The sequence below is a fragment of the Engystomops pustulosus genome, chromosome 2 (genome assembly GCF_040894005.1).
Source record: "Engystomops pustulosus chromosome 2, aEngPut4.maternal, whole genome shotgun sequence".
NCBI classification, from domain to species: domain Eukaryota; kingdom Metazoa; phylum Chordata; class Amphibia; order Anura; family Leptodactylidae; genus Engystomops; species Engystomops pustulosus.
This window is the reverse complement of record NC_092412.1, coordinates 100,388,144-100,404,973: the sequence shown is the minus strand read 5'-3', so window position 1 is coordinate 100,404,973 and position 16,830 is coordinate 100,388,144. Positions and strand designations below refer to the sequence as shown.

General features: G+C 40.6%; 1 protein-coding gene across 3 annotated transcripts; it reads right to left on the bottom strand.

The window, feature by feature from the left end:
- Window positions 1-179: 179 nt before the first annotated feature.
- Window positions 180-16,608, bottom strand: LOC140118169 (uncharacterized). 3 transcript variants are annotated; one of them, XM_072135702.1, is made up of 6 exons: window positions 16,507-16,608; window positions 6,830-7,016; window positions 4,825-5,004; window positions 3,401-3,512; window positions 1,759-1,895; window positions 180-531 (listed from the first exon to the last, which is right to left on the bottom strand). In XM_072135702.1, the coding sequence occupies exons 2-6, from the start codon at window positions 7,010-7,012 to the stop codon at window positions 223-225; spliced, it is 921 nt and encodes a 306-aa protein (XP_071991803.1). In that variant the 5' UTR covers window positions 7,013-7,016; window positions 16,507-16,608; the 3' UTR covers window positions 180-222. The 3 variants fall into 3 exon arrangements, with proteins under 3 accessions (XP_071991803.1, XP_071991804.1, XP_071991805.1); XM_072135703.1 differs by lacking the exon at window positions 16,507-16,608 and adding an exon at window positions 9,147-9,289; XM_072135704.1 differs by lacking the exon at window positions 6,830-7,016 and having other exon boundaries at window positions 16,507-16,601.
- Between the last annotated feature and the right edge of the window lie 222 nt (window positions 16,609-16,830).

The following is a 16,830-nucleotide window of genomic DNA, read 5'->3' as shown; positions in this document are numbered from 1 at the left end:
ATACTACTTATTTATGCAACATTTGTTTATAGCCCTCTTAGGTCTAGTACAGCCCATATTATTACTATAGTAATACTATTGGTCTGTTTGCAATCGATATAATTGAAGCACATACATTTTCCCATATGGTTTAGTTGCTGTTATTAATGTAGATAAATGATATACAACTTGGAAGCTGCCCTTTTAGCATCAGAATTTTTATTTTATTACTTGTATTCTGTATTATAGAAGAGCGTTCCATAGTAGTTCTTTAAAACGGTTTATATTACATTTCTTCATCAGGATAGCTTTATGTTCCTTCTTCCATTTATTGTCTGTGTCCAGGACCAGCATCCCCCTGGCATATCTGCCATGAAGCTCCACACTCACGGCACATTTCTCGTATTCTGTGATAATATTCTCCTCAATAACTGCAGCCATAGCGTATGAGTCATAAGAGACAAAACTGGATTTCTGAGGCCACTTTGCTGTGATTTTCGCCATGAATCTGGCTTTCTCTGTGTCCTGGTGCACCCAGTTTTTGAAATCTTCCTAAAATAATTTTTTGGGGAAGAAACAGCACATAAGTTGTTGCATACATTATATGTGTATTTAACATGCTGAAAAGCCTCCTGATATAAAGGTCCAGCAATATAGGTATGGACAAATCCTGGCCAGGCCTGAGACCCAGCAAGAAAAAGGGCTAATTGAGGCAAGAGTTTTTATGTACATAAGCTCTCTATTATAGCCTTTATTTTCTATGGGTTTATTCAGACATTGGTTTTTATTCACTTTTTGGTTTTCTTTGCACATAAGGTCAGAAACAGTGGTCAGACCATCAATAACCGGCTGTGCGGTGTCCTGTATCACAGATTAACCACAGTGATAATGATGATGGTGGGACTTACAGATATATAATGCCAGGAGTCCCTTTGTCCCCTCTGAACAGAAGTTCAGACTCTTCCACTGCAACATTCCACCCCCTCTCAGTAGTAACGACACCTCTTCTTTTACATTACTACACCTATAACTATACATAGTGAATATAAGACACCTATATATTCTACGTTTGACTACTTCGCTGCCACTTTGAACTTTTACTAGCTGTCATCTTTCCATGAAAACCTTCAACTAATGGCTAGGTCCGTCTGCAGCAGATTTCCTGCTGAAGAAATTGGCAGTGGGTTTTCCACAATTCGATGCTCATGTTCTTTTTCTATTACTGTCCTCAGCAGTGATGTAGCTGGTGGCATCTCCCACAGCAGATTTATTGTCAAAACTTACTGTGTGGACCGAGCCTTAAAGGGAACTTGTCACCACCCTATCCCCCCAGTACCTTCTTCTGTAATATGTATGTCCCCTGAAAGTGTTTATAGTTTTCAACATGAATGAAAAATTATCTTTAATTCATTTGTACGACACAGTCAGACAGTCAGGTAACCCCGCCTCCTGCAGTCTGGTTACCCTGCCCCCTGCTGTCAGTTTGCTCTGCCACTCCAGAATGACATTGCAGGTCTGGCTCAAAAGCATGGAGTGGACAGCGCAAACTGGCAGGAGTTGGGGGTTACCTGACTGCCTCATACAAAAGAATAAAAGATTAGTTTTATTCATGCTGCAACCTAGAAGTATGCTAAAAAAATTTCCAGAAAAAGGTGATGGGGGGTATAGTGTGGTGGAGGGTTTGCTTTAATGTGATTAATTACTGTTGTCACAAACCTGGATATGTTAAGTCATTCAACATTAGAGCAGAAACTGGTTAAAGAAAAAGAAAAATGATACCATGGTAAGGCAGTTTTCCCGGGTGAACTCCAGAGCAGCAATAAATGTAGGACAAGTAAATTCATTAGTTACAATATAGGCAGCTTCAGGGTCCATGTAGAAATTAAACTCTGCACAAACTGTTATGTTCCCTCTACCTGAAATACAATAAAATAGAAAAATTTTATAGAAAATATTTTCAAATTATAAAATGAATGAAAATAGGATCTAAATACGACCTACATACAGATTTCTGGTGTAGGGCACAAACCCTGGTAGAAGCGAGCAGCTCTCCCCCTCTCTCGCCTAGAACTCCATTGTGGCTAAATCCATGGCTCTCTCACTTCCTCTCCCTCTCGGGCTGGACAAATGTGGGGGACGGCTGGGGTGAAATTTGTAGGTCAGCTCTTATCCCCAGATGCAGAATTGCTTCGCTTTGACGAGATAAGAGACATACTGTACCCGATACGGATAGTTTCCACTACACGCAATTGCGACACGCATTCAAAGCCCAATTCGGGTCCTTTAGCCTGACAGTGAAAATTTCCAAACTAGAGACTCTGATGAGTACCCCGGACCTCCCTAAATCACTCACTCAGTGCTATGCTCTTCTAAAAAAACAAAAGTCCAGACTATTTGATAGAGCCCATGAATGTTGGAGACGGGATATCCCTGACCTGTCGGATGATGACTGGAGGGAGGTCGAACTGTCCTACTTCACATTTGTGGTCAGTGCCAGGGACTTCCTGATCCAGTCTAAATTCCTCCATTGAGTATATTTCACCCCTGCTAGATTATTCCGCATGGGAGTAATTCCTAATGATCTTAGCTTTCGCTGTCAGGCTGAAGCCGGATCCTTCCTGCACTGTGTCTGATCCTGCCCTAGGGTTCACGTCTTCTGGTCTTCTGGTCTGAAGGGCTGGAGTTCCTAAATCTACACTTTGAATTCCTACGCTTAATGTCTCTCTCTGTGTGTCTCCTCAGCATCCTCAGTGAATGGCCACTATGATAACATTTTCTTTAGGTTTGTCTTATACTATGCCCGAAAAGTGTGATGATGACTTGGAGGACCAGGGGCCCCCCCAATTAAAAAGATGGATTCTACTTATTAACAGTGTTATTCCCCACTACCGGTCCCTGTATGTCAACAGAAAGTGCCCTCAGAAGTTTGATTGCATCTGGTCCAGATGGTGCGTGAATCCCCACACAGCCTAATAACCACATGTGGTATCTACTTCTCTCCAAAATGAAGGAGACAGAGTGTTCTGGTGTGTGTGTGTGTATGACTGATCGTCTATATGTCAATAGTTATTCATGTCTTAACAAGTCGTCTGGCTACATTATTTTGCTATCATTTATTGTGCGATATCCTTCAGTTAATTTTGGGACGTAGTAAGACCCTGATTGTTACCACTGGATGTTATTTAATAATCCTGCATTGTGGGAAGAAAATATGTAACAGGCGATCTTGGTTCTGTTTGTTGTAATTATTTAAAATTTCCAAAAAACTGCAAAAATAAATACTTAAAAAAAAAAAAAAGATATCCAGGTTACATCCTAGCCATAGCAGCTTATCAATGCTTCACTTGGAATCCATATCATACACTCTCTTTATACAGCAATGGGAATTTTTAATAGAGATAACCATTAAATAATTCATTACCTTGTATATTTCCTCCCATTATGCACAGATTCTTCAGCTTCTTTGGAAGACTTGGATCCATTTTGACTGCCAGGGCCAGATTAGTCAAGGGTCCTAATGCTACCAGATTTATCTTATTTTGTTACAGGAAAAGAAGAAATTGATAAGAAATTGATATCTGTCCATGTGCTGATGTCAACAACAGATGAGCATACACCAAACCACTACTGCCAAGTTCAAGCACTTTGTCTTACTACTCCTTGGCTAATGCAGACTGTACTCACACGGACATAACCTATCACCATGTAACAGGATCCTGATATAACCCATGAGCAATAAAGGAAATCACCTTCTTGCAGACAATAAGGCTGGGTTCACATCACGTTCATTGTATACCCTAAGTCAGTGGTGGCGAACCTATGGCACGGGTGCCAGAGGTGGCACTCTGAGCCCTCTCTGTGGGCACCCAAGCCATCACCCAGCATAAAGGTCACCATTTAGGACTCCTCCTCCTGGAGTTACAGGGAGCCCAGAACGTGCCATATTCAGCACTATTTTAAAGTGACTTGAAGTACAGGAGGAGTGGGCAGAGCTGGATTATCATTGAAGCCCCTTCTCAGGGCCTGTGATTCATCCAGTTAGAGGGAAGCTACAATAATAAACCAAATTGCTCCATCTTTGTACTGTATTGGTGTCTTCAGGACGCCAATACGTTCAAATCTGTGACAGAGCCGGGAGCAATAAGTTACTTTAAATTGGCATTTGGCCCTTTCTGTAAAATATGTCGCTTTGGGTTGTAGTTTGGGCACTCAGTCTCTAAAAGGTTCGCCATCACTGCCCTAAGTGTATACATCGGAAAAGCACCCGATGTATACGCAAATCGCATAAATTGACAAATAGAGTAGCAGATGAAGGCTTAGTTGTTGCCTTCGTCTGGCCACTAATCGTTCTAATCGTTCTATCCATTACAAAATGCAGGATAAAAAGACGTAGCAAGCTAAAGTAGCCCAAAATGAACTGACTAGTTCCCTTTAAAGGAAATCTAGTGACTGTGATGATATATTTGTTTTCCATGACTTCTTCTCTTCTAAAATCAACTTTTAAGATTATGCTAATGAGCCTGGAGGGCATCCCAGAGCTTCCTCAATCATGCAACTTCACAAGCTGTTACACTCTGCTGGGGCAAAATCTTTATCATTAGCACAATTAGCACAATTTTCAAAGTTAATTTTGGAAGGGAGGAGGCCTTAGTTACTGTGCCTGGATCTATAAACAAGCGTCCTTGGTTTATCATGCTTGATTTTGATGGTAGATTTCCATTAATACTAGATTTCGGCTGCAGCAACCACTAGAAAGTGCCTTTTTTAGATGAGACAACTCCTCTTATGATCAGAACTGCTATTGAGACAAACACACATGCTATAGATTTCTACAGTCTTACTTACTTGACCCTCATACTGATGAATGATCCTTATGAGAGCATGCACTGCATCTTCCTTCTGTAAGAGTTCTAGACCTGGGCTGTTTGGATCTCCTACATCTCCCAAACCATCACTTCCAAAATGGGAGAACTGGGGGTTGATCTCTCCCAATAGTGAATTTGATGCCCCACGAAACACTGGGATCTAGTTTATTACATAAATATACATTAATATTGCTCCAGATATTTCCTCAGGCCAATACAACAACCCTTCTTTCCCAATATTGTTATAGTTTACTACATGAAAAAAATTACACGACAAAACGTTGTATTCCATGTTCACACATTTTCCATGAAACAACATATTTTTGTGTGTGTGTTTTAGTGTCTTAACAGGTTTTTGTACAGCTACATATAACACTACAGTGCAAGACTGCTTGAAAGATAATAAGCTCTGTGAACTGTATGTTGGAATGTAAAATCATGAAGTAGCATGAAGTTTGGTAGCAGTATGATGGAAATAGCAAGTGAAAATATGTATGTGAAAGATAGAGGAAAATCTTTAGGGAGAACTGTATCTGATTATGCAGATGAATCTTATGGATTTCTGAAATCAAAAGCCCAGGTGACACTCTTAGGCTACATTCACATTGACGTGTGCCTGCCATACCGTAGCACGGCAGTCACAGGCCGCCCCTCTCCATAGAGGAACATGTCCTATCTTTCTCCTGGCTACGGAACAGTACTGTGTCGCACGTGTACAGCACCGTATCGCTCCCGTAGGGCACTGTGCGGCCTTTGCCGTGTATGGGGGATGCATATAGGCTGTATATACGTTGGCCGTATATACGTCCCCCATACGTTCGTGTGAAGGTAGCCTAAGTCATCGATTTGTGGTCTGTAGGGCGAACTCCTGTAGTGGATAGCAGTGGTCAAACTTATCTTGCCCTGCTGGGATGTGTAGTTCTATGTAGGCATGCATTTGAATCTCTCTCCTACTACAAACTTTGAGCAAAGAGAAAAGGGGTGCAAACACTTTCTTGTATTCTACCATTTGCTCTTAACTAGCATATTCATTTTGTGCATTCAGTGGGTTGAAGGGATACAAGTAGAATTTAGGGGTTCAGTTGACAAATGTCAAGGCAGGACACACTTCTCCTCCTCTAACCCCACAGCAGCAATAGCAGTAGACTCCCAAGGGGAGACCACATGATGAAGATGATCATTACCAAGACAGTGACAATCCAGAGATTGGTGCCTATGTTTGCTCACAACAATTTTTCCCCTTCACCACAGCGGCACCGCCACCAGAGAGAAGGATCTGCTCCCAGGAAAGGGGACCATAGTGGACTCATGGTTAGGGTCCGGAGAAGAAGAAAAAAGACTTCTAGGCACATCACTTACCCCCTTTAGTAGGGGAGTGTGGTATGCCCATGGTGGGGACTGCTAAGGGAGTCTGGTCATGATTAAGGGGAAATTGCCTTTGTTTTGTAAATTGTCCGGCGGTGCCTACTTACTGGCTGTTTACTACTTACAACCTTACTTAATGGATATGTACTAGCTGTTTCGCCGGAGCCTGGCTCGGCTGGTGGCCACATCGCGTGGACGTGGCTGTGGGCTCCCTGCACTAGGCTGTCTGTGTCCAAAACTAGACCACCTCACCTGGAACGTGCACGCCCTTCATGTGCTGTCCCAGACACCCTGCATGCTTTTAAACTTTTTTGCCAAATGGTAGCACTCTTTTTGTTTATACACCTTTTTTCGGGGGAAGAGGCACCTAAAAAGGAAACACGCATACATACTTTTTTTTAGAAGGGTCTTCCCTTCCCTTTAAATATATAGGATCCCTTAGAGACCCATTTTACAAAAAAGCAGAAGGGTTTCATTGGAAATCTTGGGAGTCCACTACTCCCGCCTTTAAATCAAATGTTTCAGAAGCATGTGTGGCACGTTCAGTCTGATTGTGGCTAAATCAATTTTGGGGGAGATTTACTAGAGAAAAGTAAAATTAAGACCTCAAAAAGTATTACCTCCATTCTGTTACACACTTGAAGAACCCGCAGGACATTCTTACAAACATGATCAACGGTTGTATTCCCAAAGCAACATGTTATTCCCAACACCTCCACCTGTGGTGCTGCCAGAGCCATCATCAAGGCCTGAGCATCATCTACCCCACAGTCCACATCCACTAGCAGCATTTTCCGAGCCATTCTTCTGTAACAGGAACATATAACAGACAAATGGACATGTTATTGAAAGCACTGCAGAAACTTATCACATTGGCTCCCAAAGTAAGTGACTCATTTTGTAAACGGTGCCCATAGCCAAAGTCAACAAAGGTGGACCTTGTTCTACAAGAGGAGAAGCTATTGTCTATGGTAAGGTAAATAAAGTGAAACCTATGTGAGACGCCCACCAAAAATGCCAATGAAAAGTTGTCTTCATTAGGGTGGTCCTGTCACAGGTGACGGCTTATAAATATAGTCAATACGCTTAATATAATCGTGTAGTGGAAATCAGTTCCTGATAAGTGGGTGTTCTCAAACAGGTAGTCTTTTCAGTTTTGAGGGAATGTCCATTTCTCTTTATGGAGCTGGATTATTTGGCTAAGCTCACTAATAAAAGCTAGCTCTTATTAGTACTATACTGTACTTCACTACTTTTCTCAAGTTTCACCATAAAGGCAGGGAGATAACAGTGTGTTTGCAGAGACATGTGGTGGGGCCATTTTGTGCAGGCCCAAAATCAATGAAGTTGTCAATAAACAACTGTGAGGCTGTCCCACTTGCGTTTTGGATGCATTTAAAAACGTGACAAAAAGACCACATGGGAATGCAGCCTGAGAGAGAAATGCAGGCCCCTTGTGACAAGAGCTTATGCACCATAATTTCTGGTAAAAAAAAACCTGGCTCTCTGGCTGAAAAACACTGGAAGAGTGAAGAAATCAGGTGATACCTCTTCTTCTGCTCTCCATGGCTAACACGGTACAAATCTACACTACTATGAAAAACATTGGGGCAGATTTTAAAAAAGTGTCCTAAGGTTAGACAGTGCAGGGTTAGACTAGACTGCAGTGGCGTAACTAGAAGCTGATGGACCCCAGTGCAAAGTCTGTGGCAGGCCCCCGACTATAATGTATGGTTTATAGTAATAGTCTTCTCATATGGGGAAGTGACACTATAAGGGCTCCCTTAACCTCTTGGGCCCAGAGTGTGATCGCAACCTCTGCACCCCCTAAAGTTACGCCCCTGCTAGACTGTCGTATTCTGCACCAGATTCATATCAGTGTCTGGTGCTGGATGATAAATTGTCCTAGTATAAGATTATCTAGTCGTACTCTGCACCTCCTATTAGTTGGCTTACTTTATGTCAGAAAATTAGGACAAAGTTCTGTCAGCAGTATTTTTATCACACAAACCCTTTTGGCACTAGGCCATGACCCTTTTGTCAAGCTAGTGGTAGGAGAGCCTGAAAACTGTGTAAAACCCTTTATAAATGTGTTTCAGACACTTTTTTTAGTACAAATAACGACAGTATTCTGCCGTGGACAGATTAATAAATCTCCCCCATTATGTATTGTGGTCAGTACCATTCATATCCTCAGTAAATCTGATACTTTAGGTAGTTTTGTTGTCCTAATTCTAAAATACACCACAGACATACTATCATAAATGTGATCCTTAGATAACTACAGCAGTGCAACTCTCTTTTTCTGTCATGACTGCAGTTTGCACCAATACACATTAACAACCAGTCATTGGTAAACCCAGAGATTGGGGCAATCATTTACTGCTGGCCATTAATCTGTGCGTATACACTAAAGTATCATAGCCATTGGTCCGTTTCTAAAGGTTTTCCTAGAATAATAGAAAACTGTCTGTTTTATTTTCATAATCCAGAGCCACACATGTCCGAAGGGTTCTGTCCTTTTACATGTATTACGTTTCCAACCATTTGGATAACAAATGTTAGCAGTGTCAGTGTCCATTTAGAAGAAAAGGTGCATGTGATTATATTCCAATGTATGTGAAGAGGTTTCTGTTTTATACTGCAGTTTGGTAAATGTCCCCTTTTAGAAGGGGTGGGGCCAAGTTGTGATGTGGGCAGGGCTTGCCTCAGATTCAGAATATACTAATATTCCATATTGAAGCACCGCACTGTACTGTACCTTCAAGCTGTGGCCGAGTACATTGAGTATAGAGAAAAGTATCACGAGTCAGAGAAAACGTGTAACTTGCACATAAATCTGTGACCTATTCTGAGGTAGAAGTGACTGGCTTGTGCTTAGAGCCGGGGATCCCTAAACTACAGTCGGGGTTTATTGCACTGCTATGAGGAACTCACCTCAACTTTTGCTCCCTTTTTCATGTAACATGAGCAGTCAGTAAACGGAGAAACTATTTTGTCAACCAGGGAAATGTAGGTTCACACAAGCCAAACCTCTAATTGCAATTCCTGAACCTTGAGCACCACCTAGTGGTTACAGATTGGTACTAACAAATCCATATACAGGCAGTCCCCGGGTTACATACAAGATAGGGTCTGTAGGTTTGTTCTTAAGTTGAATTTGTATGTAATTCGGAACTGTATATTTTGTCATTGTAATCCCTGCCAGAACTTTTTTGGTCTCTGTGACAATTGGATTTAAAAAATGTTGGGTTGTCATAAGAACCAGGATTAATAATAAGGCTTCATTACAGACACCTTTGATAACTGTTATAGCTGTTTATTATAGCCTAGGACTAAAGTACAATAAATGACCAATATCCAGTGGTCCGTTTGTAACTAGGGGTCGTATGTAAGTCGAGTGTTTTTAAGTAGGGGACCGCCTGTATTTCATCTTACTTCAGTTTCCTGCAGTTCTTGGATCACAAACAAGGGTCCTGAGGTCTGGTGTTTGCAGCCCGGCTGTCATCAGTGTGTAGGCTTTGCTCACGTGTCAGGGCTTCAACCTTGATCACATTTTGAAATAACACTGCTTTTCCATTGCATTTGCTAAAACACAATGAGGCAGATTTACTTACCCGGCCCATTCGCGATCCAGCGGTGCGTTCTCTGCGCTGGATTCGGGTCCGGCCGGGATTTATGAAGGTAGTTCCTCTGCTGCGCTGAAAAGCATCTGAACGCGCAGGAATTCACCGAGGCCAGCCGAGTGAAGGTAAGCGCAAGTCCAGCAACACATTTCCCGTTTTTAAATGCGGCGTTTTTTCCAGCGACACATTCCCCGTTTTTAAATGCTGCGGTTTTTCCGAATACGTCGGGTTTTCATCCGGCCACGCCCCCCGATTTCCCGGGGCTATTCAGGGGAAATCGGCGCAAATCAGAAATATTCGGGTAACACGTCGGGAAATCGCGAATCGGGCCCTTAGTAAATGACCCCCAACGTTACTTCAACATGTGATCAAGGCTAAAGCCTTTTTAATGCGTCAAAAACGCATCAAAAAATAAAAAAAAAGAGACTGCCTGGCTCTTCCATGGGGCTGTGCAATCAACGGCCGTGTGCATGAGGCCTCCAAGAGGTCATGCTGAGAATATACAAAATTGTATGTAAAAAAAAAAAAAGTCCAATATACCGACATATAACCAACTGGCAGGTTATAGAAATGTATGGGAAAAATTCAGGACCATACAAATAAATGCCGTTTTCACAACCTCCGGCACATGCTCTAGATTTATTCCCTTCACATTCAGTCATTTGGATCTGATTTTGCAGCTTGTACATTAACTTTCAGATTGAATCAATGGAAGAAATCTGCAGACAATGTAATTTAATAGCAACAATTACACCCACAAGCGACAAACATAGTGCAGATTGATGTGTGCAGAATACATCTACATGAAGTCATTAATGTGTGAACCTAACCTGAGGCTGTGCTCTCACAAGGGTTACAGGAATGGGCTTGGCCCCAACACAGATGTATCGCTACTGAAACGCTTGTGATCGTCAGCAAGCACCATGGGGGTCATTTATCTTCAGTCTGCACGTCTTTTTTATTTTCCAGGCTCTGGGTTTATTTTAGGGTTATATAACAGGCATGTGAGCCTGTTATTATTTTGTGACATTTTTTAAAAGTTGCAAAAAAGTAGCAAAGTCTACTTCAACCCCTTCTAAACTTTTGCCTTTGTCTCCTTTGGACTGGAGTTTATTTGCAACTTTGACAAAAAGTCAGTTCACATATGGATTCTGAAGATATATGGTGAACTTTGCTAGGCAAATGGGGAAAAAAATATGTTGTGGTTTTTGCCATTGAGGCCCATTGCGAAGCATTGCGTCACGTTTTTTGTTGCGTTTTTGACACATTCCAAAGACGTGAACTGTGATCACATGCTGAGGTCACAATGCAACTTAGCAAATGCAGTAGAAGGCCTAGGTAACCTTGGCATGTGATCAAGGCTGAAGCTTTTGGAATCCATCAAAAACGCACAGCCTCACAGCTCAGCACTGCTGCTCTTATATGCAATATGCAATTAGGACAAGTCCCTCCCTGTTGTGTTGCAAAATGAAATTTAAAAACCAAAAAAAATACAGGCCTCTCCAGGAGATACCCCCTTTTTTCAGATTGCGCATCTATGATGCATGATGAGCGTTTTGCACGGCGCTGGAAGGCTAGGTATACTTTTTTTTAAAAAAGGTCCAATTTTTATTGGTATTCTAATATGATAGTAACAGGCTAAAAATAAACATAAAAAAATATATATATAATTTGTTTAAAAGAGAACTACGCGTTTCGCGCTCGAACCGAGCGCTTCCTCTGGTTCATGTATTGTTCACTAAGGATGGATGCTCGTTTATAAAGGCTGGTGAGTAGCTGATGAGTGATCTTCTTCACAGGTGGTCACTTCCGGTTGTCAGGTATAGGGTAATCAGTTCGGTATCATATACTTTACAGATGTTAAAATCTCATTATTAAAGTCATACTATAATCAGCGGTTAGTATTAATGTTTACAGCAGAATACAGAAGTACAATACAAAATAGCACAATAAACAAGAGAGTGTAATGGTACCTATATGTGATGTCTTCATGATTGCTGGTTTCCAGTGGGGATAGGACTACAACTACGGGCGTAGCTTAGGGACAAAAAGGGTTTGATGCTTGAGAACTACAGGTACGGAAGCCGATTTGTACCAAAAAGACTGGAGTAACGCTCTTGTATTTGGGAGGGAGTAGCTGCTATGGTGCTGTATGGAGGCTGATGTTCTGGCAGGAACGAAAAAGCACTGATCTTTGTGAGTATTTCTGTGTTTTTATATAATTGTATTATAGAATAGTTTCGTTTATTTCATTAAGTCCACCAGGTGACAGTGTATTCAGTTTAAACATCCAGTATACTTCTCGTTTGCATAGCATTTGGAAGCGATTGGGAAACGTGTCTGGAATATGATCTATCGGCATGATAGAAATGGGAGATGGTATTTTGGGATGGTATAGAGTACAATGTTTGGAAACTCCTTGCAGGAGGAAGTTTTTCTTGATATTTTCACGGTGTTTGTTTAAACGGTTACGTAAGGTTTGAACTGTTCTGCCAACGTATTGTAGTTGGCATATATTACATTTTATGAGGTAGATAACATACCTACTATGGCACGACATTTTGTTTTTTATGGGGAATTCTTCTCCTGTGTTGGTGCATAGAAAAGTAGAGCCTGTTTTAATGGACTTGCAGCACAGACATTTGGGTTTTCCACATTTATTTACATATCCCTTTTCTTTATCGGTCTTATTTCTTTTGTGTTGTCTCAGGATACTGGGGGCCAATATATTTTTAATGGTGGCAGATTTTCTGTATGTTATTTTCGGCTGTTTTGGGAGTAGGTCTTTTAGGTATGTATCGTTCTGTAATATATGCCAGTGTTTTTGCATAATGTTCCTGATACTGTTTGATTTTTCATTGAATTTTGTGATAAAGTTCATTTCGTGGTAAGAGTCATTATTTTTTGCAGTTGGATTTTTGTTTGTCACGCATTCTATTTGCTTTAAAGGTCTCACTCGTTTGTACGCATTTTTTAAAAGGTTTTTCGGATACCCTTTTTCTAAAAAACGTTCCTGTAGAATTTTTGCTTGTTGGTCAAAGTTGTCTACGTCGGTGCAGTTCTTCCTTATCCTTTTGTATTGTGAATAGGGTACATTTTGTATCCATTTTTTATAATGTGAACTAGAGTATTCGAGATAATTATTCGAATCTACTTTTTTGAAATGAGTTTTGGTTTTAAAGGAGCCATCTTCATGGTATATTTGTAGGTCGAGAAATGCAATGGTCTCATCACTGGTCTCGAGGGTAAAGGAGATGCCCCATGGATTTTTATTAAGGTAGTCGTGGAATTCTTTTATCATATTCTTTGGGCCTGTCCATAAAAGGAATAGGTCATCTATATATCTTTTATATTTTAAGATATATGGTAGGAACGGGTTGTTGCTGTTCACTATGAACTCTTCCTCAAATGCCCCCATAAATAAGTTGGCGAAAGTGGGGGCTACCCGTGTGCCCATAGCCGTTCCTAGTATTTGGTGGTATAGGTTGGTATCGTATATGAAATAATTATTCTGTAAAACAATACGTAAACACTCTAGTAGGAAAGTTTTCTTCTCTTCAGAGAAATCGACATCTCTATCCAAAAATAATTTGACACACTCTATCCCTTTGGAGTGGTCAATGTTAGAGTATAGGGAGTTGACGTCTAAGGTGATTAAACTGATGTTTTCGTCCCAGTTTGTTTCATATAGCTCTCGGATGAGCTGGTCCGAGTCTTTGAGGTAGCTAGGGAGGTTTGTGACGAATGTTTGTAGTATAATATCAAGATATTGAGATATGTTACTGGTGATGGACCCGACACCTGAAATAATCGGTCTCCCTGGTGGATTGGAGGCATCCTTATGGACTTTAGGGAGAAAATAAAAGTATGCTGTGGATGGAAATGGGATGAATAAAAAGGATTTCTCATCTTTGGTAATGAGGCCCTTTTCACATGCATTCTTTAGAAATTCTTTTAGATTCTTCTGTATTTTTGGAGTGGGATTTTCTGTGATTTTTTTATAATATTTTCTGTCATCTAGAATCCGGAGGGCTTCTTGATGGTAGGCAGTATACGTAAGAATAACTATACCACCTCCTTTATCCGCTCCCCGGATTACAAGGTTATTGTTTTCTTGTAATTGTTTTAGGGCTTTGTTTTCTTTTTTTGTGAGATTGTTTTTTTGTTTCTTATAGCCCTTAGTGTTTTTCGGGGCTCTAGTTAATTTGGTAAGATCTTTTAAAACTAATTGTTGGAAAGTTTTGATATTATGACTTTGTTCTTTAATGGGATAAAATTTTGATTTATTTTTTACTATGCTTGTGTTCTGTATTTCACAATTATCTGGTTGTTTAGTATTTTTATCTTTTTCTTTTTCTTTTTTTGCAAAATATCTCTTCAATGTTAGTTTTCTAACATATTGGTTTAAATCTAAGAACAATTCGAAGTCGTCCGGTTTGGAGTTAGGGCAGAACGACAGGCCTTTTTCCAGTAGTGATTGTTCTTCCGGTTTTAGGATGTGATTTGCTAGGTTAAAGATCTTAACTGTGGTCTCTTTCTTTTTGTTTTTATTTTTATTATTATTTTTATTCTTCCCGTTTAGATTGTTCTTTCTTTTTTTGCCTCCCCGTTTACCTCTCCTGAATTTTTTCTTTTTCGTGACTTTATCGGCTGGAAAAAGTGATGTATCGGTTTGGTCGTTGGGGATGATCGATCCACCTCTAAAAAATCTTTCTGTGTATTACTTTCACCGGGTTTAACTTGTGTGTGATTTGTATCTATTGTTCGTGCAGATGTTGATCTCGGGCGAGATATTGTCTTACTGGTGTCTTTCTTTGTAACTTCCCAGGTGTTAGACGATTCTGTTTGCTCGAAGATTAGATTGCTAGGTATAGCAATATTATCTATCTCATAGGCATCTGAAAGCCTATAAGTAGTAATTTGGGTTGATGTACTAGGTGTGAAATCTTCATGTGTGGTGATGAAAGACCAATTTGCATCTTCTGCTGATGGTGTGGGTGTGTGAGGTATGATGGGGCTATTTGTCTGGCGGCCTGATAGTCGTCTGAGGAGTATCAGGAACATTATGCAAAAACACTGGCATATATTACAGAACGATACATACCTAAAAGACCTACTCCCAAAACAGCCGAAAATAACATACAGAAAATCTGCCACCATTAAAAATATATTGGCCCCCAGTATCCTGAGACAACACAAAAGAAATAAGACCGATAAAGAAAAGGGATATGTAAATAAATGTGGAAAACCCAAATGTCTGTGCTGCAAGTCCATTAAAACAGGCTCTACTTTTCTATGCACCAACACAGGAGAAGAATTCCCCATAAAAAACAAAATGTCGTGCCATAGTAGGTATGTTATCTACCTCATAAAATGTAATATATGCCAACTACAATACGTTGGCAGAACAGTTCAAACCTTACGTAACCGTTTAAACAAACACCGTGAAAATATCAAGAAAAACTTCCTCCTGCAAGGAGTTTCCAAACATTGTACTCTATACCATCCCAAAATACCATCTCCCATTTCTATCATGCCGATAGATCATATTCCAGACACGTTTCCCAATCGCTTCCAAATGCTATGCAAACGAGAAGTATACTGGATGTTTAAACTGAATACACTGTCACCTGGTGGACTTAATGAAATAAACGAAACTATTCTATAATACAATTATATAAAAACACAGAAATACTCACAAAGATCAGTGCTTTTTCGTTCCTGCCAGAACATCAGCCTCCATACAGCACCATAGCAGCTACTCCCTCCCAAATACAAGAGCGTTACTCCAGTCTTTTTGGTACAAATCGGCTTCCGTACCTGTAGTTCTCAAGCATCAAACCCTTTTTGTCCCTAAGCTACGCCCGTAGTTGTAGTCCTATCCCCACTGGAAACCAGCAATCATGAAGACATCACATATAGGTACCATTACACTCTCTTGTTTATTGTGCTATTTTGTATTGTACTTCTGTATTCTGCTGTAAACATTAATACTAACCGCTGATTATAGTATGACTTTAATAATGAGATTTTAACATCTGTAAAGTATATGATACCGAACTGATTACCCTATACCTGACAACCGGAAGTGACCACCTGTGAAGAAGATCACTCAATAGCTACTCACCAGCCTTTATAAACGAGCATCCATCCTTAGTGAACAATACATGAACCAGAGGAAGCGCTCGGTTCGAGCGCGAAACGCGTAGTTCTCTTTTAAACAAATTATATATATATTTTTTTATGTTTATTTTTAGCCTGTTACTATCATATTAGAATACCAATAAAAATTGGACCTTTTTTAAAAAAAAGTATACCTAGCCTTCCAGCGCCGTGCAAAACGCTCATCATGCATCATAGATGCGCAATCTGAAAAAATAGTTTCTATCCTTTGGAGTTTCATCCCACGGAAAAGGATTAACCCCGAGAGCGTGGCTGCAGGGAGACGCTAACGGAAAAAACCGCTAAACGCGACTCAGAGTTGTGCCTGTCAGCACAACTCTACCAGGTGAGAAGTTTCACTATTACCTATCTTAAAATTTACCAGAGGATACTACACCATAGGAGCGCCCTTTCCCTTCCACTATTGTTTCAGGAGATACCCCCAACACAACACAAGTGCCCAACCCTCCAGGTCGGATCACCCCATGCTAGTACATAAACATACCGACCTCTGTGCCCACAGTGAGCATATAGGATCCTCAGTATGATGTGAAGACGGCACAGGGTAATGAGTGTGGATGGAAACCTGTGATCACTTCCTTCATTTCTTTACCCAGAATCCTATTAATGTTTATCCACAAACCACACAATGATTTGCAGAAGAATACAGGGCACACAACACTACACCTTAATGTGTTACACATTTATAGATATGTTCTATAACAATAAGTTAATGACTGCAATATACTGACGTACTGCAGTAAGCTCATTAGTACGATGGACAAAGGTGGTGAGGCTTTCTGCCAAGAGATGGTGCTGAGGGCTGATCACAT